Source organism: Sciurus vulgaris (genome assembly GCF_902686455.1).
Source record: "Sciurus vulgaris genome assembly, chromosome: 1".
In the NCBI taxonomy this organism is placed as follows: Eukaryota; Metazoa; Chordata; class Mammalia; order Rodentia; family Sciuridae; genus Sciurus; species Sciurus vulgaris.
In genome coordinates, this window is record NC_136461.1 from 163,396,216 (window position 1) to 163,423,300 (window position 27,085).

A 27,085-nucleotide genomic window follows, 5' to 3' on the forward strand; every position below is an offset into this window, starting at 1 on the left:
GAAGGATCCTATTGATACTTGAAATATTTGAAGCAAGAGTAACAACAATAAAAAAACTCTCATGATTAATTAGTGAATATTGTTTCATGAGGTGATTTCCTGCTCTCATAAATAACATACTTTAAAACTGAGTACAACCTGTAAACTTGAATCTATGCCTGATTATCTAATGATCCTATGACAATGAAAAGGTATCCCTGAGAATATCTTCCTGAATATCCTCATCAAGTTATTAGCTGAGCATTCAAAAGACTTGCAAATCACTGATTATCTAGAATGCATTCATCTAATAGATACCTTTTATTCCCTCTACCTCCAGAAGTTATCCTCTATGTTGGACACTGGAATTGGAGCAGTACATAACACAGTAGCAAAAGAAAACCAATTTTAACTTGTTGAAATTTTGAGCACACAATACCTTTTTAATTTTTGTACCTCTCAAGGTTTTGAAACACTATGTAGTGCCATTTCTGAAATACTGCTAAAGGAAAATAATCAAAATGTTATTTCTATATATTGTTGTACAATATTTATTGAATAAGCCTACAATTCCAATCTACAATCCTAATCCAAAATCAAGGGAGCTTGAAAAAAAGAAAGATGGTTCTTGAGTTTGGCACAAACTTATTTGGCAGACCTTCTCATGAAATTATACTAGGACTTTAAGGACTACTCTTATTCTTGGGAATATTTATAAATTTCACTGAATAAATATGAATGGGTTTGATTGTTGGGGGCTTCTCCAGACCCTATGAAGGTATTACGCATTGAGTTACTCTGATGAAATTTTTTAAAAAATCTGATTCTTGAAATAAAAGCTGGCTAGCCACAAGAGTTTTTGATAACAGATCATACCTTTAAATAACTTAAAAACTTTAAAAAATGTTTTACATGGCCACATTGTATTAAAATAAAGTCATTACTTCAGTAGCCTTATTGCAAATTCAAGTAGCAATGGCAATAACAGTATTTTGAACAAGTACAGTATTTAATTTTCTGCTTCCTTGATTCTCCAGAAAATTACTACCATATTTATTTTTTGTCTTGGGGTGTTTTAAAAATAAACAACAACAACAACAACAAAAACCAGAACAAGTGCAAAAAACAAGGAATTTAAGTTCCTGGTCTATCATCTGAGTCCTTAGGTATATAATTTCCTGCCAGACTGAATGTTATGTCCAGAGACAGGAGCTGTCAGGAAGATTGATTAAAGGCTTTCCCGGCAGGCATGTGGAGACTGATGGAATTCATAAAATACACAAGTCTCACATGAAAGTCACACCCTCTTTTAGCAAACATTGTCTAAATATGGAGCTATATGGATGTGTATGTTTTAATTTTATTAGGTTTCCCAGCCAGACTCATCCATCATTGGAAACACAAGAAAATATTCTAACTCTACACATTCTAACATTAAAACACTGAAAGTGATCACATTTATTACATCTAGTGGAAAGCGCTTCCCTCAGTCTCTGAAATTTGAGTATATTGCCTCTGCACTGACAACTTCCTTGAGAGGGAAGACATTTCTGAGGCAAAAATGAGGGTTTTAGTTTTACCTCTGCATCTATTCAAAATGTGTCCCTTCCTGTGGCAGATTTTAAAAATATCTGAGGTCACCTGTAATAGTCCTTTAGGTAATCTCTATTAGAAAATTGGTCTTTTAAAATTTTCTTGACATGAGTTTTATGTACTTAATTACAGAAATGTTTTATGATTCCAGTTTTAACTTGAATTATTTGTAAGGAAAAATAATTTATGTGAACCGTATTGATCCTGATTAAATGATTTGTCAGGAATCTTTTCTATTTACAGATTCTTGCTACTCAAGCATTTTACTAAGTATGGAACAGACATCTTCTAAGAATGTAAATAGAAAAAGACTGAAAATTGGGACATGGAGTGCTCTCTCCCTATCATCCTACCCTGAAGCTGAGAATCGATGATGAAGAAATCCATAAAGTTCTATGTTAAGTAATACTAAACTATTCAGACTAAAGACAAATTACTAGCCAAAAAGATGATATAGTAAAAGATATTTCATGTTTCAAAAAATTAGGTATTCTAATGAAAAAAGCAGACCTGTCAACTAAGTTGAGGAGATTTTGGGGATTTGGATAATGGCGAGTACCCGGAATTCACAGAACTGTGAGGATAGGGGCACAGTTTTCGATATTGCTAGGTCTGCCAAGACTTCAGATACCAACTGCATGGCATTAGGGTGCAATTACCAAGTCAGAGGAAAGAGGCTACATGAGACTACCCTTGCTTCTGAAACCAACTGCAAGTTTGAGGGACACAAAGTCATTCTTGGGTTTCAAAATCTGCTAGAAAGGTGCAAAGAAACCACTGAAAACTATCTCATTCATGGCTTACTTTATGGAAGGGATGCAGACAAAAGGAAGAAAAAAATCAGTCAAAGGAAGAGATTCATTGTATTAAGTGTGAGAAGCTTCCATTGTTCTCAGGATGAGTTCTTTATAGTCCTTTTATTAATGTGCACAGAATGTTCTCATGTAGGCATACACATTTTGTTGTCCAGAGTTTTTATTGGGTGTTCATTACATTGCCATGATTGGTTGATTGCCCACATGGTCTCTATGTGAACCTATACTATATGATCCACCTTAATCACATGGTTGGTTTTCCTGGTGCTGCTAGTCTCTAAGACTATTGTGTGCGGCTTTCCAACCTAAGGTCCAGTATGACAAGTACCTTCCCTAAACAAAGACACTCCTATAAGTTACCACATAGATTACCTCTGCAGGGCAGGGCCAGACCTCTCTTTGGGCAATGCAGAAATAGCAAGTATTTATTTCAAGGGTAATGAATGCTGTTACAGTTTTAAATAAATAAGTAAAACCAAATGCTTAGATGAAAATGCTTAATATTCATTGACTGTGAAAAAAGAGGATAGCAAAGTATAAAATAACTTTAGTGATCAGAATCAACATGATCCAACTCTAATTTGAAACTTTTGAAGGTAAATTCAAGTAAAATATTATGAAAAATATTTTTACAGGTATACAAAGAAAAAAACAAGAGATGGATAAAATCTATAAATAAGAAAAATTACATCTACACTGGTGAAAATGTTTTAATGCTTATTGAATTACACAATCACTATTTTATTCTCACTCTATGAATAATATATATCTGTGTATATATAGATTCTTTATAATGAGTTATTTACCTTGTAATACCATAACTATAATGAAATTCATATATTATCATATTATTTTTTCTTCTCTTTGGTGAAATAAATGATATATTTATAATAAATTATTTTAATGAAACCTAACTCATGAAAGAGTTCACAACATGCAACCTTGATGTACATGTCCTAAAAAGAATACAGAATCACTTCTCAAATTTTGGGCTATGATCAAGAATAAATGGACTACAAGAAACATTTTACTCATTATGAAAGCTCTTCAAACAAAAACTAACAAGGGTGGGAAAATGGAATTACTTTAAAATTTTTACTAAAATTTAATTCACAGACTTGACTTAAATTTATCATATTTTCCAAGTTTTGTATAACCTCTGATATTAATTATATTGTTAGTCTCAGTCTCCAGAAACTTAATTTTTAAAACAGCTGAACCCTCTAATACAACATAATCTGACTTAATGAGACCAAAAAGTATAAAACCTACAGAGGTGTCATACATTAAATAAAATTCACCCTAAAATTTGTGCCAGTGATGACAAAATCCACATCAGTTGGGCTGTTTTGAAACATTTCAATGACTTTTACATATTTTGCCTCATTGTGAGAGATGTAACACAGCTATCCTTATTTATCCTGATTAAGCATGAGAAATGTAGTGATCCCAAACTGAAATTCTCATTAAGGTAAAAATATCCAGACACTAAAAATCATGTCTCCTGACTTTCTGCCCAGATTTCTTTTCAAGAGAGTATGTTGTTTCTCGTATAGAAAACAGAGGACAGCTCACTGCCAGCTTAAGCAACCCTTCTTCTGAAGAGCCTCACTGGATCTTATTAAGCAAGTTTTAAAAACATACATAAAACAAAAATTGTATGTTCTTATTGAGCCACACTACTTTTTTCTTTGAACTTAATGCATATGTAATTTTACTTGTCCTGTTCTTCTTAGATGATGAATGCATATTTTTTCCCTTAACCATAAGCTCTTTAAGGGTAGCAACATTGAGGTAGTTACAAAGATTTTCTTCTTACAGATGGAGAAACTCAGCTTGACAGTGGATTCTGGTCATACAGGTGGCCAAACTAGACTTGGCTGCTTGTATTATAACCTAGCATATTTTCTTAAACACAACAGGTACTCACTAAGGATTCCTCAAATGAACAGATAAAATAATATGACCATATATTGGTTACACTATTCCATGTACTCCTTCATATAATAATTCCCATATCATTTGTTTGTGCAAGAGATATAAAAAACAAAATCAAATCTCTCATAAATAGCAAATAGGGATTTGGAGAAAATATCCTTACATGCATATTTAAGAAACTGTAAGGTTTTTTAAAAACGATCTTCATATTTTTAACCATATATTTTAGTTTTGAATCTCTATTTGATCCTTTGTTCATGTGTGCAATGGGAATAGGGAAACTAGATTGGTATACACACAATAAAATTTTTTAAACAAATTTTCCCAAAGAAATCTATCAATTCAATAGATTCGTAATCCCTATGAAAATATCATTGACCTTCTTCACGCAGGTAAAATAATAATCCAAAAGTTCAGTTGGTAACATACAAAAAAATTAACCATTCAAGTCATCCTGAGCAGTAATAACAAAGCGAGGAGATATTACGCTACCTAACATCGAACTATATTATAAAGCAGTAGTAATTGAAACCATATGGTAGGCATAAAAACAGACATACAGGCCAATGGAACAGAGTAGAAAACCTGGAGTAATCCTATATAAATATAGCCAATTAATTTTCAACAAAGGTGCTAAGAATGCACATTAGGGAAGGGGCATTCTTTTTCAATAAATGGTGCCTGGAAAATAGGATATACACATGCAGAAGAATTAACCTGGACCCCTATCTCTCACCAGTTATGAAAATCAACTCAAAATGGATTAAGTACTTAAATGTAGGACTTGAAACTATGATGCTACTAGGAGAAAACATAGGGAAACAACTTTAGGACAGGGGAATATACATTAATTTTATGGCTAAGACCCCAAAGCACAGGAAACAACAGCAAAATATAGAAAATTGGGGCTAGATCAAATTTAAAGACTTCTACTTGATGGAGAAGTAATCAAGAGTGAAGAAACAACCTAGAGAATGATACAAATATTTGCAAACTACTTTTGACAGGGAGTTGATATTCAAATTATATAGGGAACTCAAAAAACTCAATGCAAACAAAACCAAACAGAACACCACATTAAAAAATGGGCAACAGATCTAGAGATGTCTCAAAATAAGACATAGAAATTTCGTCCCGCCGCATTCTTACCATCACCTTCAAAAGCAAATCAAAATCACAATGAGGTATCACCTTACTCCAGTAAGAATGGCTATTATAAAACAAAACAAAACAAAACAAAATAAAACAAAACAAAACAAACAAAACAAACCCCACTAAAGGTACAAAGTGTTGGTGAGGATGTGGTGAAAGGAAACACACAGCACTAGTGGGAATGTAAATTAGTACAGCCATTATGTAAAACCATTTGGAAGCTCCTTAAAAAATATGATCCAGCAATTCCATTCCCAAATATATTTCCAAAGGAAATAAAATTGGTATATTGAGGAGACATCTACCCTCCCATTTTTATTACACAGTACTATTCACAATAGCCAAGAAATGGAAATGATCTAAGTGTCCAACGGCCGACAAATAGGTTAAGGAAATATGGTGGATACACACCATGGAATATTATTCAGATAGAAAGGGAATGGAATCTTGTTATTATTCATGACCATGTGGATGAAACCGGAGACCATGATGTTAAATGAAATAAGTCATGTGGAATATTAAAAAGTTGATATGGTAGAAGTTGAGAGTAGTAGAGTAGTTAATAGAGGCTGGGGAGAGTAGGGAGGAGGTACTTATCCACTGACACCACAGCATAGTCAGCGAGGAGTAAGAGGTTCTGGTGTGCTGTTGTAAAGTAGGATAACCATAGAAAACAGTAACATGATACATATTTCAAAAAACTAGAAGAAATGATTTCAAATCTTTTCACCATAGAAATGAACAATGAGGAGATAGATATGTACCATCCAATTTAAACCTCATGTAATATATACATTTGTTGAAATATTAATAAATGATGTTTACTTTTTGTTTTTATGTATCAATAAAAAACAAACCTAAATTAAAGAGATTTAACAAATTTGAAATATTACATGAAGATGCTTCAAGAAACTGAAAAGAAATAATGAATTAAGAAAAGCAGGGGACCTCATGCAAACAGAAGAGAGAACTGTGAGGCGAGGAAAGGGAACAAGGGGGAGGGAGGGAAGATGGGAAAGAGAAGCGCAGAATGAAATTAACTGAACTCATGTGCAAGTATGAATTCCACTTCTATGTGTGAATATAATGCACCAATTAAAAATAAGTCAATTAAAAATGCTTCAGGAATTCACAAGTTTCAATGTTATCCTTTCTAATAGTAACTGCAAATGCAGTCACTTAGAAAATGTTGTCTCTACTCCAAGGAATTTCAGGATTATGAACAAGGAGGTTTATGTGTCAGTGGCACATGAATGGCCAGCTCTTACATCAGTTCCTCTGGGCTTTAGCTCAAGGATATAAACAGTCTTTGTCTAATGATCTGATCAGCAACTGCTACAAATAGATGTACTTCATAAGCAAGTAGTGCAGTCCATTCAATGCAGACACTTAGCAACCAGGCAAGAGGCAAAGAGCAGAGATTTAACAATAGCCACACTCAATTCTCCGGAAAAGAGCTTCCTGCCCTTTGGAGAGATTAACCAGACGATGCATCATTCTTTCGAAAAAAGTTTCAGTAAATAATATTTGTAAAGACAGGGAAAATAATAAACTTTTTTTTTAACAGAAGTCCCAATAGTCTGGTACATAAAAGATCTGGTACTTTTCAGTGATTTCCAAGTCGGACATCTCCTTGATGTCTGTTCTTTCTGATTCTCTTCACTATTTCAGCTCCCTGTAACACCTGAAGATAAGCCCCATTTTACTTTTTAGTCCAGTCCTGGCTCCTTGTGATTTGTGTCCAGCCACTCATTCATCATATTGCAATTCTTAGAACTGCTCTTTTATCTTGTTCCCAAATTCCTGTAGGCCTTTTTAGTCCCACCATTTATAAATAGTGCTGTTTTTGCTCTTATCAGTTCCTTTTTGACTTCTTTTGCTCAACACTCATTAGCTCTTTCTCTTATCTAGCTATTATTTGGCAGTCAGTGAAAACTTTCTTGAATTAAAGAATAAAAGAGAATAAATAAAATTACTCAGATATACTTGTTCTTAATATGTTTTTAACAGGATAGCATTGATCTCTACTATTTTTATTTATAGACATATTTGTGTAGGGATATTCATATATTTTATATATGTGTGTATGTATGACATATACTTAAAATCACCTAAGTTGCATTCTTTTGCAATCACTTTCTGTCAAATACAGTGCTTTGCACAACACTGGTGGTAGTAGTAGTAGTAGTAGTAGTATCAACACCATCATCTACTAATATAATAATAATGGCAACTGCTGAAATTACTATGCACTATTTGCTATGCACTAGGCAGCTTAAAATTTATCAGTGTTTGAGGAGCTGACAGACTTTGCTATATGACAGATCTCACATTGTGTAATTTAACAACACAGTGAATTAATTGCCAAATATCTTGTCATTTTGCGTGGTTTTAGAGTATTTTTGTACTGAACAGAATAAATTTTCACCATGATGGTTATAAAATGGCAAAACTAAATATAAACAAAATATGTGGTTTGGTTCACTGGAATCTACTCCTGTTTGAGACTAATGCATAGTGATACAGATTCCATCTAATTGGATATCTTTCCTAGTCTAGCTAAATTATATTAAGACTTGTCACCATAGCTTTGTCCATTGAGTCACAGTCTAAGGGAAAATTTCAGTGAATACTTTAATACCTTCTGCCTACCTACATTTTTTGAAAATAATATGGCTTCAACATCACTTAATATATTACAACCATCACACTTATCAGGCTTCTTTTATGCCACTGTATTTTGGGTTATTAAATGTACAACATTCTTAAATGACACACATTTTAAAAATCCACTCAACCCCATTATTCTAAGATTTTCATTTCTTTGTTTTCCCAAAGTTTTCTTATGTCTTGCCAATGCATAAATTTCAAATAATGAAATTCTGTCACACATAAAATTTTTTCATTGTATATTTCACCTGTGTATACATTATAACCACATCTCATTGTTTCATATGTTCTTCACAATTCACCTTTCAAATGATTGCAGTATATTCATTGAGCTGATTTACTATTATTTGCTGTACCACTATTATATAATTGAATAATGTGATTTGCTTGCAAATTTTTTTCTTACTGTCAACAAAAGGTGAAATGTATATGACCTTTCATTTTAATTTTTTCTTTTTTTACAGATGAATGGCTATGAATTGGGTTACTATATTGAAAACTGCATATTTTTCTGTTCGTTGTGACATATACTACTTCTGTATTAAACCAAAAATCATTTAAAAATATCTTACTCATTTGCTATTGATACTACCTCTAGTTTCTTTTTAAAAAGTCATATAAACAAATACACTATAATGCTCTGAAGCTGAAAAGTGGCATAAGAAGCATAGTATTGGAAACAGAACAATTTAGGGCCACCTGTCAAGAACATAATCATGAAAACTGCATGCCCTACAGTCTCTCTGTCACTTTTTCCCCTACATTCCTGGTGCAGAAATTAAAGGGCACATTTAAAAAAAATGCTTTTCAAATTCTCACAACCATTCTTGTTTTTAAGGTGAAGTGCCTAATTTTAGAGATTTCTAATAATGTTTCACTTAACTCTAGTAGTACAGTAGTCAAAAGAAGGATAAAAACCCAGATTCATCTTTCAAATTAAAGACAACAAAACTGATAACACATTTTTCCCTTAATTAAATGCTTAGTGAAAAACAAAACAAAATAAAATATGTAATAAAAATAATATGAAACAAAAAATAATATAAAACAAAAAATAATAAAATACTAAAAAAATCTTTACTCTTGCTATCCAGATAATAATCTTCATTTGTTTTTAAGAAGATGACACTGATCTCTAGTATTTTGATGTATAGATACATTTACATATAGGTTGATACATTTTGTACATATATATTACATAATATGTGTTTATAATGACACATCCTTATAATCATCTAAGTTGTAGGTTTTGACTTCCTCTCCTAAATCTGACTATGTAATCTTCCTCCCAGAGTCACCCAGTGTTGCTACATTCTTATGTCCCTGTCAGGGATAGTCTATGCATGTATCCAGGTCTTGGTGTGTGTGTACCTCAATTTTTCTCAACTGAAACTGCAGGATTTAAAAATTACTCTGTACCTCATTTAAAAATATCTATCATAAAGCATCACCTCATTCTTTAACATTGTTACATTTCATTTATTGGTGAGGCTATAGCTCAATGTCCAATGTCAACTTCCTCTTGATGGACACTTGGATAGTTTTCTGTCACTGTAAACAACATTGAAATGATTACTTGGGCATAGTCTTCAGGTATTTATAAAAGGGATGTGCCAAAAAAAAATTCCTAAGTAAAAATTTTGGGTGATCAGACATCTTAACAGATGGTCAAAGCTGATATCATACTGACAACATAAAAAAGCTAATTGCCCACATTATTGCAGTAGTATATTATTGTCCCTTTGACCTGTTAGCATGACAAACAAAAATATCTCATTTACCTTTATGAGTGTTTATGAGTACCCTCTTCCTTAAAATCTATTTGTACTATGTCTTCATAGTGACATTTTTTTCAATGGGGTGTAAACATTTCTCTTTATCATCTGTAAACTCTTAATATAATTAAAAAGTAGCAGTTCTTCCATCTTGCTTTTCAAACATACTCATAGGTGTTTTTGGTCTAGGCATATATTTATAATATATGCTATTAAATCTATCAATCTACTATTAATAGCTTTTGAATTATGTGTCTTATTTAGAAATATCTTCTCCATTTAAGACTTTATATATGTGATTATATATATTATATATAATTTTAAATGAGTTTATATTTTGTATCTTCTCCATTTAAAATTTTATGTATGTGATTATATATATTTTATATATGAGTTTATATTTTGTATGCATTGTTTTATGACATATGATAACCAAAACAGAAAATTAATTCCAACTATTGTTGTAGTACTTTTACAGCTTAATATTTTTATATTTAAATGACTAGTCTATCCTGAAATTTAATTACCTTTGTGTTGTCTTATTTATCTCTGACAATTATATTTCACTATTAAATCTAATTATGCTTTAGGAGCAATCTATTTTAAGTAAATTTGCCTAGTAATAAGCTTTAAAATCCAATGGAATAGTCTTTTCTCTTGCCATGTTTACATTTTTCCATTTAATATTTTGTTACCTAATTAAAAATTAAAAGTGTTATTTTTATTAGTATTACATTAAAATTGTCACTTTTATTTTGCCAAGTCTTTTTATGAAAGAGTACAGTATGTCTTCATTTATTCAAGTCTTCTTTCTGGTATTTTGATTGGAGATAGTTTTAATTTGTGGAGCACTGATTATTTTTTTCTTTTTAGTAATAATGAGTTATTTTTTTAAAAAACCCGGTAGTTTTTTCCATTATTTATTTCCCTGTTTAAAATTTTATAGTTTGTTATTAAGTAAGATTTTCTGTTGGGTAAACACAAATAAGTGCTTAGAAGGTATATCATCCCTGAAGGAGAACTAAGCCAGGCTCTTGAGAATGTTCTCAGGGGGTGAGGAACAGGGAAAATGGACATGTCCCTCATCTCCCATCTTTAGGAGGGGATCAGAGCAAATGGTCCTTGGTTGTGACATAAAGTCATGTATTCAAATAATCTGAATGAATCCATATGGACAGTTGGCATACAATCTATCCTGTATATATTTTGTCTAGCTTGTAAGCATGGTACAACTCTCTATTTTATCCAGGCTTGCTGCTGCTGAGGAACATGTGTATAATAAAATGTCCAAACTCTCTCTCTCAACTCTGTTGAGTCCTCCATATATTTTCTTTGGGATTGGAAAACAATATGCTGGGGTCTTTGCAGCCCTGGAGTTGACAAAGTATTTCATATTATAAGTCCTCTTGGGTATTAGAATTAAACTAAATTTAAGGATGAGTACAGAGAACTAACATTATAATAAGACTGAATCTTTAAATCAGGAATAGGTAGCAGGTCAGACATAATGAGGTGGGCAGGGAAAGGACAATGCAGGGCAGTAGCTTACATGGAGGACATCAAAGAGAATATATGTTTCAGTATTGGAAATAACAGAGAACTTCATCAATGCAGGTAAGCATCTAGAAAACTGGGACCATTATATGAAAACCTTCTCCATCCATAGGCGGTTATAACTTCTAAAGGGAACTACTGCTTCCAAACCATGCCATCGCTATCATTTGCTTAGTTGCTGAGGATAGATTCGATCTTACCATCCTCCTGACTCTTAGCCTCCTAAACCACTGGGATTACAGGTGGGCACCATTATGCTTGGTGCTTAGTTATCTTGAGTCAACATAAAAGTGTTCAGAAACATGAATTGTGAAATAAGCACTTTCTATGTAAAAATCTAAATATAAAAAGATTGTAACTTTTTTTTAACTGACAACTGAAAAATATACATTTTGACATGGAAAAAATTTGGATTAACAAAAATTTAGAAAAGTCAGATTTATATTATTATGGACTAAATGCATCATCAAGTTGGATTACAATTAATACACTTTCAGAAAGTAATTTTTGCATGATTAAGTGAAATTGCTTTGTTTTTATGTTTTTTTTGTATAAATAATCTTTTGATAAAATATTAAAATGAAATATATCAAACTACAAAATATATACCATAAACAGAGGCTCTATTTTGTACCATTAAAATAGTTTAACTGGATCGCAAACACGTATACAAAGATATGCTAAAAAAAACTTAAACTCATTTAAAAATAAAATGACTGAGAAAGAACTTTGAAACTCATGTGACTATGAATCTGTTCTGACTGAATAATACTTATTAGGTACTTGCCCCAAAAGTGAAATAGTCAGAAAATGTCAATATTTTATTCGAAGATTTCCAGGAGAAATTTTCAATAATTGAATACAAATATTTTGAAAATCAATTAATATTGACATAAAAATGCAGTATTACAATTTCGGTTGCTTTCTAAATGTTAACCTAAAATATTTGAAAGACTGATTTTTGTACTGCAAGAAAATTTAAATTAATTCTCTGCTTATGTTTTGCTCTTGCTGCCTTTGTACTTACATGAATCAGGACTCAATTACAAAGTTCTGTTATCAGGTGACATTTTCTGATGGTACAAAATGAGGCTATGACTCAAAGTAATTTTAGTTTACATGTGACTTTAAGTATTTTTTATTTATATAATATTTTTTAGATTCTTTGCCAAAAAATATTTTTAATCGTTTGAGGAAAATGATTCTATATGAACAAAAATAACACAACTGTTAGTCCTTTCTCTTACATTAAAATAATTAAACCCATTTCTACTTACAAATACTACTTTTAAAAAAAAACTCAAATAGCATTAGAATTTGAGTTAATGAATATAACTAATAAGTTTAAATGTTAAGTTTATCTTACCACTTAACAGTTATTTCCTGAGCTTGCTATAGACCTCTGAAAGAATTTATTAGCCATTATACAGATTAGAAAAGTAAACTAAAAAATACTACCAAATACTTATTGTCTGCTATGTTTAGGTCTCTGTGCAATACAGCTGTAAGTCAGTTATAGTGTTATAACTATAGATATGAGGTGCCCTCAAAAGACTCTGTGTTACTCAGGAGGTGAAATGATTAGATTATGTGACTAGAAACTAATTAGTGGATCAATCCTATAGATGGATTAATACTATGAAAGGACTAACTGGAGGTACTATAAACTGGTAGAGTGTGGGTGGAGGAGGTGGGTTCTCTGGGAGTGTGCCCTTGGGGAATATAACATGACCCCTGGTTCCATGTGTCTCTGTGTACTTCCCAGCCACCAAGAGATGAGCACCTTTCCTTCACCACACTCTTCGGTCATGACACTCCAATCTCACCTTAGGGGCAGAGCAATGGAGTAGAGTAACCACAGACTGAAATCCTGAAACTGTAAAACTTTTCCTCCACTGAGTTGTTCTTGGCAGGTATTTTGTTCACAGTGATGAAAACCTAAGTAACACAGTCCTTGTCTGTAGTCTGTGACCAAGGGGAACTTGACCCTTGATTCTATGTCTGATATCTAAGAATTTATAGATTAACTATCCAAATATAAACAATACACACCTGGCAACAAGAACAAATGTACACTACCAAGTTAAGAGTTGGGAGAATGTTCTTGGATAGGCAGAAATAATATTATCAAAATGGACATACTTCCAAAGGCACTATACAGATTTAACGTAATTCCAATTAAAATCCCTATGACATTTCTCATAGAAACAGAAAAAGCAATCATGAAATTCATCTGAAAGAACAAAAGACCTAGAATAGCCAAAGCAATCCTGGGCAGGAAGAGTGATGCAGGAGGTATCACTATACCAGACCTTAAACTCTACTATTGAGCAATAGTAACAAAAACAGCATGGTACTGGCACCAAAATAGACAGGTAGATCAACGGTACAGGATAGAAGACATGGAGACATACCCCCATAGGTACAGTAACTTCATACTAGACAAGGGTGCCAAAAATTACAATACAGAAGAGATAGTCTCTTCAACAAATGGTGCTGGGAAAACTGGGAATCCATATGCAGTAAAATGAAACTAAACCCCTATCTCTCACCCTGTACAAAACTCAACTCAAAATGGATCAAGGATCTAGGAATTAGACCTGAGACCCTTCACCAAATAGAAGGAAAAGTAGGCCCGAATCTCCATCATGTTGGCTTAGAACAAGACTTCCTTAACAAGACCCCCATAGTGCAAGAAATAAAAGCAAGAATCAATAAATGGGATAGATTCAAACTAAAAAGTTTTTTCTCAGCACAGGAAACAATCAATAATGTGAAAAGAGAGCCTACAGAGTGGGAGAAAATCTTTTCCACACACACTTCAGACAGAGCACTCATATCCAAAGTTTATAAAGAACTTAAAGAACTTTACACCCAAAATACAAAGAACCCAATCAATAAATGAGCTAAGGAAATGGGCAGACACTTCACAGAAGAAGATATACAGGTGATCAACAAATATATGAAAAAGTGCTCATCATCCCTAGTAATTAGAGAAATGCAAATTAAAACTACCCTAAGATTTCATCTAACTCCAATTAGAATGGCTATTATCAAGAACACAAGCAATAATAAGTGTTGGAATGGATGTGGGTGAAAAGGCACACTCATACATTGCTGGTGGAGTTGCAAATTGGTACAACCACTCTGGAAAGCAGTATGGAGATTCCTCAGAAAGATTGGAATGGAACCACCATTTGACCCAGCTATCCCACTTCTCGTTTTATACCCAAAGGACTTAAAATCAGCATACTACAGTGATGCAGCCACATCAGTGTTCATAGCAGCTCAATTCAAAATAGCTAGATTGTGGAACCAAACTAGAAGCCCTTTAATTGACGAATGGATAAAGAAACTATGGTATATGTACACAATGGAATATTACTCAGCCATAAAGAAGAATAAAATTATGGCTTTTGCTGGTAAATGGATGAAGCTGGAAAATATCATGCTAAGTGAAATAGGCCAAGCCCCAAATACCAAAGGACAAATGTTTTCTCTGATAAGTGCATGATAATATATAAAGTGGAGGGTGGCAGGGGGAAAGAGTAGAATGAAGGAATTTTGGATGGTGTAGAGGAAAAAGGGGTAGGAGGGGGTAGGAATGAAAAAACAGCAGAATGAAACAGTATTACCCTATATATATGTATGATTACATGAATGGTGTGAATATACATTGTGTACAACCATAGAAATGAAAAGTTGTACCCCACTTGTGTACAATGAATCAAAATGTGTCTGTAAAAATAAATAATATTTTAATAAAAAAAAGAGTTGGAAGAAAATTCTAACTATTAAAGACTAATTGAGGGGCTGGGGATATAGCTCAGTTGATAGAGGGCTTGCCTTGCATGCCCAAGGGCTCTGGGTTCAATCCCCAGCAACACACACACACACACACACACACACACACACACACACACACACAGACTAACTGATCCCATTATATGGAGTCACAAAATGCCATAAATATGTATCCTATAAGAGCTTTTCTGAAATTGTATAAGAATTGTTCCTTTTTATATACCTAGCCCCATGTAGGCCTGTGCAGCAACAATCTGAAATGGGAATAGAAGTTTCCAACAGACTTCTGCTGCTTTATATACAAAATCAGAAGTCAGGAAGGGAAGTGATTTTGTATCTGAGAAAGATGTGCAAATCCAGAAGACCCTGACCAGTTAGAGCAACAACAAGGGATAGAAAGTGTGCCTGGGAGACAGTATGCAACAGGGAGAAAACTAAGTACAGGAGATGAGATCAGAGATGCAGAGGAAAACGGGTCAATCCCATAACCTTCCGGGCAACAAAAGAACTTTGGCTTTTATCTGAGTCAGAAATTGAAGGGTTTCTGACAGGAGCAGACTCAGCTAATGCATGTTTTCACATCACTCTGCATGCAATGTTGACAATAGACCCAAGGGAGAATGCAAGGGACCCGGCAAGGAGAAGAACCAGGAAACCAATTTGAAGGATATTAAAATATTTAAGATGCGATGAGGGTGCATTGGACTGGGATGGTAAAAGGGATGGACAGGGAGAGAAGAGATAAAATACTCTCAAACGGAAGAGCCGATAGGCTCAATAATGATCAACTGTGAAGGGTTTAATCATAAATCAATATTACATCAACAAAATTGAGAGCAAAATCTTATACCTTTATACTATCTATTGCAGTAATTCTCTGTCTTTCTCATCTCTCCTTTTAGGAAAGAAACAGAACTAAAACAAGCAAACAAATAACAAGCAACAAAAACACCTTTTGCCAAATAAAATTTGGCCATACCCTGTTTACTTGGAACTGATTCTTGAGGACAACTAAGTAGGTGGTCATCACCAAAGATAGTCCTACTTAAAAATAAACAGTTTTATGATGGATAAAACAGACATATCAAAAAAAAAAAAAAAAAAAAAGAGGAATCAATTGTTATCTATTTTGGCTTGATTTTGGGGGTATGTGTTGAAATGGCTTTACTTACTTTAAGTGATGAGACTTCCTCTTCTATCAGATTGAGATGACTCTACTATTCACTTCTTCGAGTGTTGCTTCACGGTAGCTTTTGCCTCTTTGTACTGACCTGTCTAGTTCTGGCATAAAGCACTGAGCTCTGCTTCTTTCTCTTGGATAGAGAACTGATTAATGGTTAAGTAAAACCACCCTTAAAAACAAACAAGCAAACAAAAAAAAAAAAAAAAAAAAAACCAACTAAAAGAACTCTAAGTGCTGGATAAAATGAATGTTTCTATAGCTAGCTTCAAAAGAACACAGCATGGTATTCTCTCATACATACTAAAATATTGTGTATTGAGATATATTCTACACAACCTGGACTAATTCCATTTCTGTTGGATAGGTGCTCGGCCAGGAACAGTGAGCAGGGAGAGGACAACAAAGAGCCATTGAAAAGCACAGGGAGCCTCATCTGACAGCAGGCACCTGGAAGACTAGGCCTGGGATCGCCTTGACCTAATTCTATTGGCTTATGAAAAACCAGTTTCCAGACCAAGTCCATCCTACCAAGGGCCTGGGTCCTCCCTTAACCGTGTCAACATCCCCAATCGCCCTGGCAATCAAAACATCAAGGTCCTCACAAAGAAAGCTTGCCAAGGCCTTTCAAAGGGTAATAAACCAATTAAGGCGGCAGGAAATTGAGGCATAAATAGAGAAACTTGATTAAAACACCCACTGGATATTAGAGACAAAAATAGGGGACTCAGTTTCCTTAAAAACTCCTACTCATCCTCTATTCAAGGTGGTCCATGCAGTTCCTAGGCTGTTAGTCAAGTCAAAAGGTGGACTTCGCAGGGCTCTGGAAACTTCCCTGGCCTGTGCAATAAAACTGGAAGGCAGGAGGGGCACTCCGTCCTTCACCTCTCTTGAGACACCCCTCTCTCTCCCTTGAGAATGCCCCCTTTTCCCTTTCCTATTCCCTGAATAAACTCATGTCTGTTACTCTGGGTTACATGACTGAAATCTTTCTGGCATGACTGCAAGAATCAGAGGGGCCTCTGCACAGCCTCGGCTTCACAGTAGTTCTCTGCCCTGTAACGCGTTCCTACTACAACACAACCAAAATATTCACTGTTTTCATGTTGCAGTCCAAAGGCACATTGAGAGTATTCATTCCAACAATCAGACCTTGCTATTGTCAGCTCAGAGTCACAATAGCTTACCCTCTTCAGTAGGTCTTAAAATCACCCTCTCCAAAGGAAGAACAAAGCTTCTTTTGTTATTGTTATTTTGCTTCTCTGGTGCTTAGTATTTTGTTATGATTTTATTTCCTTGCTTTAAGTGGTTTCTATTCCTATTCCCCAAAGACTGGGAAGTTTCATGCATAGGAATGCAGAAGGTAGAAGTCTGTATGTATGTAGTGTATATACGTATGTGTGTGTGTGTGTGTGTGTGTGTGTATCCATCACCCAACAGAAACATATCCAGGCAAACTCATTTTAAATAAATAGATAATTGGAAAGCTTAATGTAAATCAAAAACTCTAAAAAGGAAGCTAGCTACCAAAAAGAATTATGCTGAAACTCCTATTATATTATAAAGAAAGGATTCTTCCTAAGAAGAAAACAAAAGTAACAGAAGATATACCTTTTGCTTATATTTAATTCTCTCTCTCTCTCTCTCTCTCTCTCTTTCTTTGTTTTGCTTAAAACAATTATTCATATAGAGTTTAAGTAAATGATAATCTTTAAAATCTTTGGGCAAGGAATAAAAATTTACTAGAATGAAATGGTTTGAATAATTTCATTTTGGTTGATTACCATAGTATTAACATGATGTTAGCTATAGTTTGATGATATAAATTATTACATTAGGATCCCTATTTATTAGCACTGAGCACCATAAAGCCTACAAGAACTAGTCCCTGCTAGGAGTGTTAGGTAGGTGAAAGGACAATGAAGCTGACTAAAAAACATAGGGAGCATTTATCTAAAGATAAGCACCTAGAAAATGAGGGCCTGCTATATTAACAGCCCCCCCCACAGCCCAAGCCATAATCACATCCCCTTAAGATCATGTCACACCCTCCTAGGAGGCCTGAACCCTCCCATATCAGGAAACTACCTCATAACCCCAATCACTCTGTAGTATGTAGCCCCAATCACCTTGGCAACCAAACCATCAAAACCTCAAAAAGAAACCATGTTGAGGGGCAAAGGGTAATAAAGTAACTAAGGGGTGGCAAACTGAAGCAAAACAGGGGGTCTCGATTTCCTTAAAAACTCCTATTCTATGAGCATCACACCATCTTCTCTTGGAGGCGGTTCATGCAGTTCCTATGCTGTCAGTCAAAAAACAAAAGGCAGAGTTAGGTGGGACTTTCTGGGAACTTGCCTGGGACCCCCAACAATACTGGAAGGCAGGAGGTGTGCATCATCCTTCTCTCTGAAAGGACCCTTTCTCTCCCTGGAGAATGTCCCCTTTTCCCTTTCCTGCCCCTTCTAATAAATTCATGCCTGTTGCTCTGAGCGACACGTCTGAAATCTTTCTGGCACGATTGTAAGAATCAAGGTACAGAAGGGCCTCTGTGGCTGTCTCAGCTTCACAGGAGGCCTCTGCCCTGTAATGTCAGGAGGTTTATAATCTTGTGGGAAAGTACCCACAATGAGAAATAGAGAAGATAGAAAGTGTGGATGTAGAGAACACAGGTAGAAGTAACTAGAAATATTTAAGGCTGAGAAAACAGAGGACAGGATGCACATCTGGAAGATGAGGAGGAGGGAAGGTCTGAGGAAGTACAAGCTTGAGAAAAGCATCTGACATAAAAATGAAGCACTGAATGGGAAGTGATTGAGACACACAGGCTTCTAACTTGTACAGAGTTCATAATAAAGAAAGGTAGAAAATCAAGTTACATTAATAAGAGTGAGAACAAATGCTGGGCTTTCGTAAATATATTTGAAGAGATAGCCAACAAGGCACAAATATTAAAAATAATATTTATATTAAAGGAAAATCAAAAAGGCAGGAGTTCAAAAGATAGATTGGCAGAAAACAATTTCAGGCAGGAAGATCAGGCATGGGGAGATGATATTAACTTAGAGGTGAAGTAGGTATAGAGAAAAATAAGGAGACAGTAGTTCTTCTTCTTCTTCTTTTTTTTTTTTTTTTTTTTTTTTTTTTGGTACTAGGGATTGAACTCAGGGGCACTTAATTACTGAGCCACATCCCCAGCCCTTTTTTATATTTTATTTAGAGACAGGGTTTCACTGAGTTGCTTAGTGCCTTGCTAAATTGCTGAGTCTGGCTTTGAACTTGCGATCCTCTTGCCTCAGTCTTTGAAGCTGCTGGGATTACAGGCATGCACCGCCACACCCAGCAACCAGTAGTTCTTAACAAGAAAGATAGCATTTCATGTATCCTTCATGTCTATGCATTCTCACATCCTTCCATAACACTGACCTGTGGAACATGGATGAAGCCCTCTCATCCACCTGTCCCCCTGGAAACCTGCATTGCAAGCCCTGAGAAACCAGGGTCTATTCTCTTTTGTGCACTGTAACATTGCCATTGCCTCAAACACTGGCGCACTGTAGGAGTGCAATGAGTATTTCTTGAATATTTACTGTTTCAAAAAAGAGTTTGAGGTCCACCTTTCCTTGAAACTTTTCCTCATTCTTTCAGGTAACAGAGCAGCAAAGCTTAGGGGAATTTTAAAATCAAGGAGACTAAATACAACTACTTTTCACAAGCATTTAACTTGAACTAATGACTTTTAACTTTTCTGATTCTTGGTTTTCTCATTTGTAAAACAGAGAATACTATCCATTTTACAGAGTTGTTACGAGGATCAGAGAGTAGGGATGTGTGCCCAGGATTCATCCAGGTGCATGTTAGCAACTTAGTCCATGACAGTTATTATTAACCAAGAGCAGGCAGTACTTGGTCATGTCTTTGTTACTGTCATCCAATACTGTATTCAACTGACTGACAGCACTTGGCACTTTGCATTAGACAGTATCACAACTGTCTTCTCTCTCTCGATACACAAACTTCTTGTGAAACTACTAATTTCTTTAATGTGTCTAGAAAACTCCACTATCAAAATTAATCACAAGCCCCATCTCAGTAAAACTTCTTGTTTGATTAGATCTCTGTAGTTTTTATGCTTCAATATCATAAACTTTTACTCCAAAAAGTGGTTATGTTCATTTTTGCCTACATTTGTGAAATAAGAGCTCTAAAAAGACAGGGATGCTAGCTTCTATTCACACATTCTTGATTTCTGATAAACTACAGTGGGCATGCATACTCATTATACAAAAAATGAGATAAATAAGGAAATTCCTAAGCTATGTAACATTAGGACAGTCAAGATTCAGAATATAGTGCCTATCAGGTCATGTTTCTTCAACAGAAATTAATCTTATAAAGAGAGCAGTCTCTACTAAAAAAATTAAATTCAGCCTGATTTTAGGAACTTAGTTTGTTAGGAAGTTTTGAATAAGGAATCCAAGATAATCTGAGAGTTTAAGTAAGCAGTTCTTATGTACTTTATATATCTGTTTTGATACAGAAAACAGTGGTGGCTGCATCCTATTTGAGAGTTTGATCCATTTCTGATTGCAGGAATCAGTGATCATAGGAACTCCTTCCATCAGTCAATAGCACTTATTAAGCACCTATAATTCACAACAGAAAGAGGCTGATGAAACTCATCCCTAGCTAGGAAGACTCCTCTGAAAATAAGTTTTTTAAATAGATAGGAATAATGAAAAACAATGCACCCTGAGTCCATTTTTCATCATATTCTTAAGTAAGATTGTCACTTGGCAATTTCACTGATACTAAGGTAAAAAGGTGCAATGTGGAATTCAGTCAAACAGTAAAAATAAACTCCATCATTTTTCATTTGATATCTTGTAAAATAAATTATTGCATTTTGTTTTCATTTCAATAGTTGCTCTGGACTTAGCTATAATAAAGTGATGATGGATATGTGTATATATAAAAACACATTTACATACACATTTGTGTGTAGGTGTGTGTGTGTGTGTGTGTGTGTGTGTGTGTGTGTGTGTGTGTATGATATATATTATATATTTTCCCCCCAGGGCTTTGGGCATGCCAGGCAGGCACTCTACCACTGAGTAACCCCAGCAGGACATTTATAGAATTCAAAAACCTATTCATATGTTTGAAGAAATGCATTGATTTTTTCTGGAAAGCACGATGGTCTCATGCATAATATATCAAATCCAGATCTTATTTTTCAAAGAGGAAATAGAGTACTTTGTCTACTAAAAATTATATGAAATCTATATTTTTAAAGTATTGCCTTAGTAGACAGGAAATTCTGTATAAGTAGGGCAATATTTCATTATGTATTGATTCATCTTGACCAAAAATAAGAGCATATTAATTTACTTCTAAAGGGATAATACTGGTAAAATGTGGCTATTTTAATAATCTACTGATGAAATACGAATTTATATTTTTCCTTAATGTTTAAAACAGTTTGCAAATATTGGGAGAGATAATTATTTTTCAATATCACAGTAAATATGCCTTTTAATATTATATAATTTACTTTTGATATATTGTTGATCAATGTTATTGTCTGAGAAACCAATGACATTAAGAAGCACATCTGGCAAATGTAAAATTAATTTTAGTTTGCAATATTTTAAATAAATAATATAAAGTAGGCAGATATAAAGGGTTGATTAAAGAGAATGACATGTATATGTTAAATAGAAACGATAGTCTTATAAAAGATTCAATTCGAATGGCTACCAGTAGATCCCGAACTAAATGATCAATAATCTTCCTAAAAAAACAATGTAATTGTCAAGTCTAATTATAGGGATCTCATAAGGATGTGTACACCAAAGATACAATAGCTGCAGTGTGCTTGGAAGGGGCTATGCTCCCAAGCAAATCATGACTATTAGTTCCTATTCATGATTTAAATTATGCTATTTTATCTCTTCATAACATGCAGCATTTTTCACCCTCACATTTCTAGGCATTTTAGCTTCTGCTGACATAAATGTATTCCCAAAATAGAACGTTACAGCAATCTTCTGCTAGACATTTAAGCCCATTTGTGCATTTATTTTTTAGGATGCTTTTTTCCTTCTAACAGTGAGAAGGCTAGGAAGTTAGTGTCAGAATGAATGAGAACTTGTTTTATAAAGCGACACTAGACACTTAATCTACCCTTTAAAAAAAAATCAGCCTCCTACCTTGAAAACAAACATCTCATGGCGAAGAATAGCTAGAGTGTTAAAGTTCCCATCGCAGATGTTTGGTTTGGCTCCAGGATAGGAAGGTCTGCCGGTGGGGGGCCGAGGAGGCTTTGGCCTGTCATTTTTCCTTGGGTCAGCCGGAGGAATAGAGCGGTGTGGGGGCACTGTCGGCAGAGGTCTTGTAGGTGGAGGGATCTTGTCAGGTGGACCTTTTGAAAATATGAGGACAGTGCTTGGCTCAGTTAAAACTGGAAGAGTGCTGGAAAATATGCTACAGAGAACAATCACTTATCAGCATAGGGCACAGATTAAGTAAGCTAAGAGGTCTTTCAGATCCTTTATTTTCTGAAAAAGAAAACCATTTTACCCACCCACTGCCAAGTCTATATGAAACTGTCCTCATCATGTTAGATTCTGAATCCAAGTAACTAGGTTTTCTTTGTCAATTTTTAATGATTTTTTAAAAATAGCTTCACTTGTAGACCTTATTGGAAAGCTGCTCTCAAATCGTTTTTAGAAGTGGATGATGTATAAATAATAAATAAATGAAAATGAATCCTGGAGCCACACATGTAAGCTCCAATAAAGTTAATTCTGAATTTTGACAATGATTCTCTGCAAATATTTCTGAAAGAGAAACACTAACTAATGAAAGTTTATTCTACAGTATATTTTATAAACTTTTAAAACTATATTTTATAAACTTTTACTGATTTCACTATTTCCTTCTCATTAAACATTTTGACAAATTACTGGATGAGTGTTTCATTTAAATATTGAATTGAAAACATGTATTGATTAAAATACCACCAATAAAATATTAATGTCAAGATGTTTTTCTAAAAAGAGACTTCTAAATCAAGCTAAAGTTTACTCATGTAATTTGGCACAAATGTTAAACATTGTTCCTCAAGGACTTTATGTTTTAAAATGTAAAAACAGAGCTGTTCACACTTAAAATTTAGATATGGGAAGGATATTGTTTTGTAGATCTTTAGTCTAGATTACTAATTTATGAGGTCATGAGACAAAGACGTCTTTCAGCAAACCCACTTGAGAAGAATTTCTGATGATACAAACTTAGGCATAGGCTAACAATTCAACACTTCAGATATTTCACTTAAGTCTGAGATAGGTCTTTTTCCTCAGTACTCCAACAATGTACAGAGCAGCACAAAAGTTGACCTTTTTTCAAATCTATTTTTACCCTGCAAGAATGCTTGCCTCTGAGATATTAAAATCTAAAAACTAATGAATGCAAAGAAAATTAGTGAACTTAAACTACACTGTTTAAAAATGCAAATAACATCTTTTGGATGCTGGATATTAACAGAGATAGCACACATGTGTCTTTGTGTTGTAAAAATGAAAGCTTCACTTCATTAATTTAGTAAACCATACTTGCTATATGTAAATTATAAATGTCAAGTTCTTAACAATTATGTGAGAAATAAATGTCTTTAAAAAGGTCAATGGTTGTATTGAGGGAGTTAGGATTATACTAAATATGCACAGTAGTCTTCCCCTTTTCTCTTAATTTGCATTTAATGAATGAATCCCATAAATAATATTACTGTACTAAAATTTTATCTTGTGCTATGTGTTAATAAACTTAGTCACTTGTTAACTTTCACTCCCTTGCTGATTAACTTTCACTCTTCATGAATATATGCCTTTGAGGTCAATTTATTACAACTGTCATATAAGGGTGGTTTCAGGCCCTCCAAAAGTGATTTTTATGGGAAACTCCTAGTAGCAAATCTCACAAACTGTGAGTTAATTTGTCAGTTTGTACTAAAGCCTCAGCATCTTATATAAAAGTCTTATATTTCTTACTGGTTTTATTGGTTGTATTAATTTATTATATATTTTAGCTCAGTTTTAAATATGAAAAATTATTAGATTATTAGTATAATTGCAATTCTCAATTAAATACTCCAAGAAAACTTTAAATAAGAAAGACTTTCCCATTACCGATATTTTATGGCATCTGAAACTGTGTCAACAAAACTCAACTGACAGAAGAATTTTCCCTGCAGGATATATATATATATTGTTTATATATATATATATATATATTGTTTATATATATATATATATTGTTTATATATATATATTGTTTATATATATAAATATATATATATATATTGTTTTTTTCCTTCAGTTTTTCTCTGTCTTATATACTTAAAGCATCCATTTCAAAGAAGAAAACACTGCAGGGGTTCTGAACATCACTGCTGGTTTAACCAAAAAAGAAACAATGGTAACGTACCGTATATCTTCTGGATGCCCTGCAAGTCATCATTAGGAAGTTTGAAGTTGTCCGTTTCCATGTACTGGTAGAATGGAGCCATGATAGCTGTGGGGTCGTTTGAATGCTCCAGTCCCAGAGCATGTCCCAGTTCGTGAACTGCCACTAAAAATAAGTCATTTCCTGTGTAAAGGAGAATTCAAAATTCTTATAAGCAATATTCAAATAAAGAAATAAAAAGAATTTAAAACATTCCAAATGTTACTCAAGAAATATAAAAGGAATGCTTTACTTAACTATGATTTTATCATTGGCTATCCTATTTACAAAATCCGAGGTGATGGTGATGATTGAAGTTGCAGAAATTTACAAAGTGGAGGTTAGAAAAAAAGAATAAAAGTTGAAGAAAGAGCAGCAGTATAAGAAACTGATAATACTGCTGTTAAAATAGCCTTCCAATTATAAAATACCTAATATACAACACCTCACCTTCACATTTAACATAATGGTAACGATTAATAACACATTATTTTACAAAATTTTAACAACTCAGTAAAAAACATAGGGCAGATACAATCTCTATTTTTATACAGATGAGTAAATTAAGGCACAACTTGATTGTCAAGAACAGCAAATCCTCATACGTACAGAACTGCAACTGGGACTCAAGTTACAGCAAATCCTAGACTAAATCTTTAATTTCTTACAACACAAGAATATAGCAGGACAATAGCATGAAATAAAAGCCACTGGATAGCAGTTATAGTAATGAATTCTAATGCTAGTTCTATAAATATCGATTCTCATCAATCCATGGATAATCTGAACAGAATATATTTATCTAAGAGCTGCTATGCCCCACTGAGAAGTCTCATTTACAGTAAAAACATGTAAAGTCTATTTAGTGCAAATTATTCAGGGATACTTAGTGTGACTTTATGTAGTCACTCCTTGCTGATGACTTCTACATGATGTCTGATGCCAAATCTTCATAACTGAACTCAGGAGGAAAAAGGTGATCTTGCATTTTCATTAGTTAATTCTAAACATTTAGTTGGAATGTAAGAGTATCAAGTGGGACTGTTACATTTCTAAGGGTTATGTTTCAAAGCCAAAACTTCAACAGAGTTGGAGATAAAGTATCAAGTTACGTAAATGACTTGCCACAAAAACAAATGATTTCAGTGAATATAATTTTTAAAAAACTCCTTTCCAACCACTTTATAGCGCACTGTGATAATTCCCTTCAGAGGACTACTTTTAGAACACAAATTCAGATAAATAACCAAACTTTTTTTCCCATTCTGGAGTAGTTTATAATAAAGGAATGGATGAGATTATGGGGCTGGTTCCCCACATGAGATTAGCACACTAAGAAAATCCACTGAAACCACATTTCCAGGGACTTACCTGACTCAAAGAAAAAATGATTAGACACTGCGAATCAAATTTGAGAGGTATATAAAAAAAAATCTTATCATTTTTCAACCGCAGAGAGTTTAATCTTCTCATAAAATTACTTAAAAGAGGAAATCAAGACACAAAAGAAGCAAAATATAGTATGTATTAGCTATAGTAATGAAATATTATCTCGCTGAAAGCTAACTAACCCTATTGTGGGCATTTTGAACATGTTACCTGGATTTTCTCCTTTAGTTCCTGCAACAGTCCTGTGAGTAATTTATGTATTATCAACATCTCCATTTAAAAAATGAGAAAATTAGGTCTGGAAACATTATGTAAAAATTGCAAGATCACATAGAAAGGCAGAGCTGGATTAAAACTTCTCAGTGTGATGCCAGAGATTATGCTTTTAATCACTATACTATGAAAGCATTAGCATGCACACCAGGTTATATAGTGCAGTCATATGAAAAATATTTCATTCATTAAGTCATTTTCATACTTCACATTCATTTGTAAGATTACTATAGATTAAGGACTTGTCTTGGCTTTGACAATATAATAGTAAACAACAACAATTTCCCAACCTCACAGAATTGACATTCTTAAGTGGAGGAGACTGGAAAGAAACAAGATAAAGGAACAAAGCATATGTTATGTTACATATTTGTAAGTGATAAGGACAAAGAGTAAAGCAGGGAAAGGATGGGGTTGGAGGAGATCCGAGTGACACCATGTATGCAGCATAGATAATA

At 33.9% G+C, this 27,085-nt stretch overlaps 1 protein-coding gene across 1 annotated transcript in view; it reads right to left on the bottom strand.

Moving 5' to 3' along the window:
* Window positions 1–27,085, bottom strand: part of MMP16 (matrix metallopeptidase 16) — a 258,787-nt gene that overhangs the window by 47,957 nt on the left and 183,745 nt on the right. The window contains exons 5-6 of the mRNA XM_079143787.1: window positions 24,948–25,109; window positions 22,673–22,884 (exon numbers count right to left, since the gene is read on the bottom strand). Coding sequence (XP_078999913.1) covers window positions 22,673–22,884; window positions 24,948–25,109 — 374 coding nt within the window. The remainder of the gene's footprint in view (window positions 1–22,672; window positions 22,885–24,947; window positions 25,110–27,085) is intronic.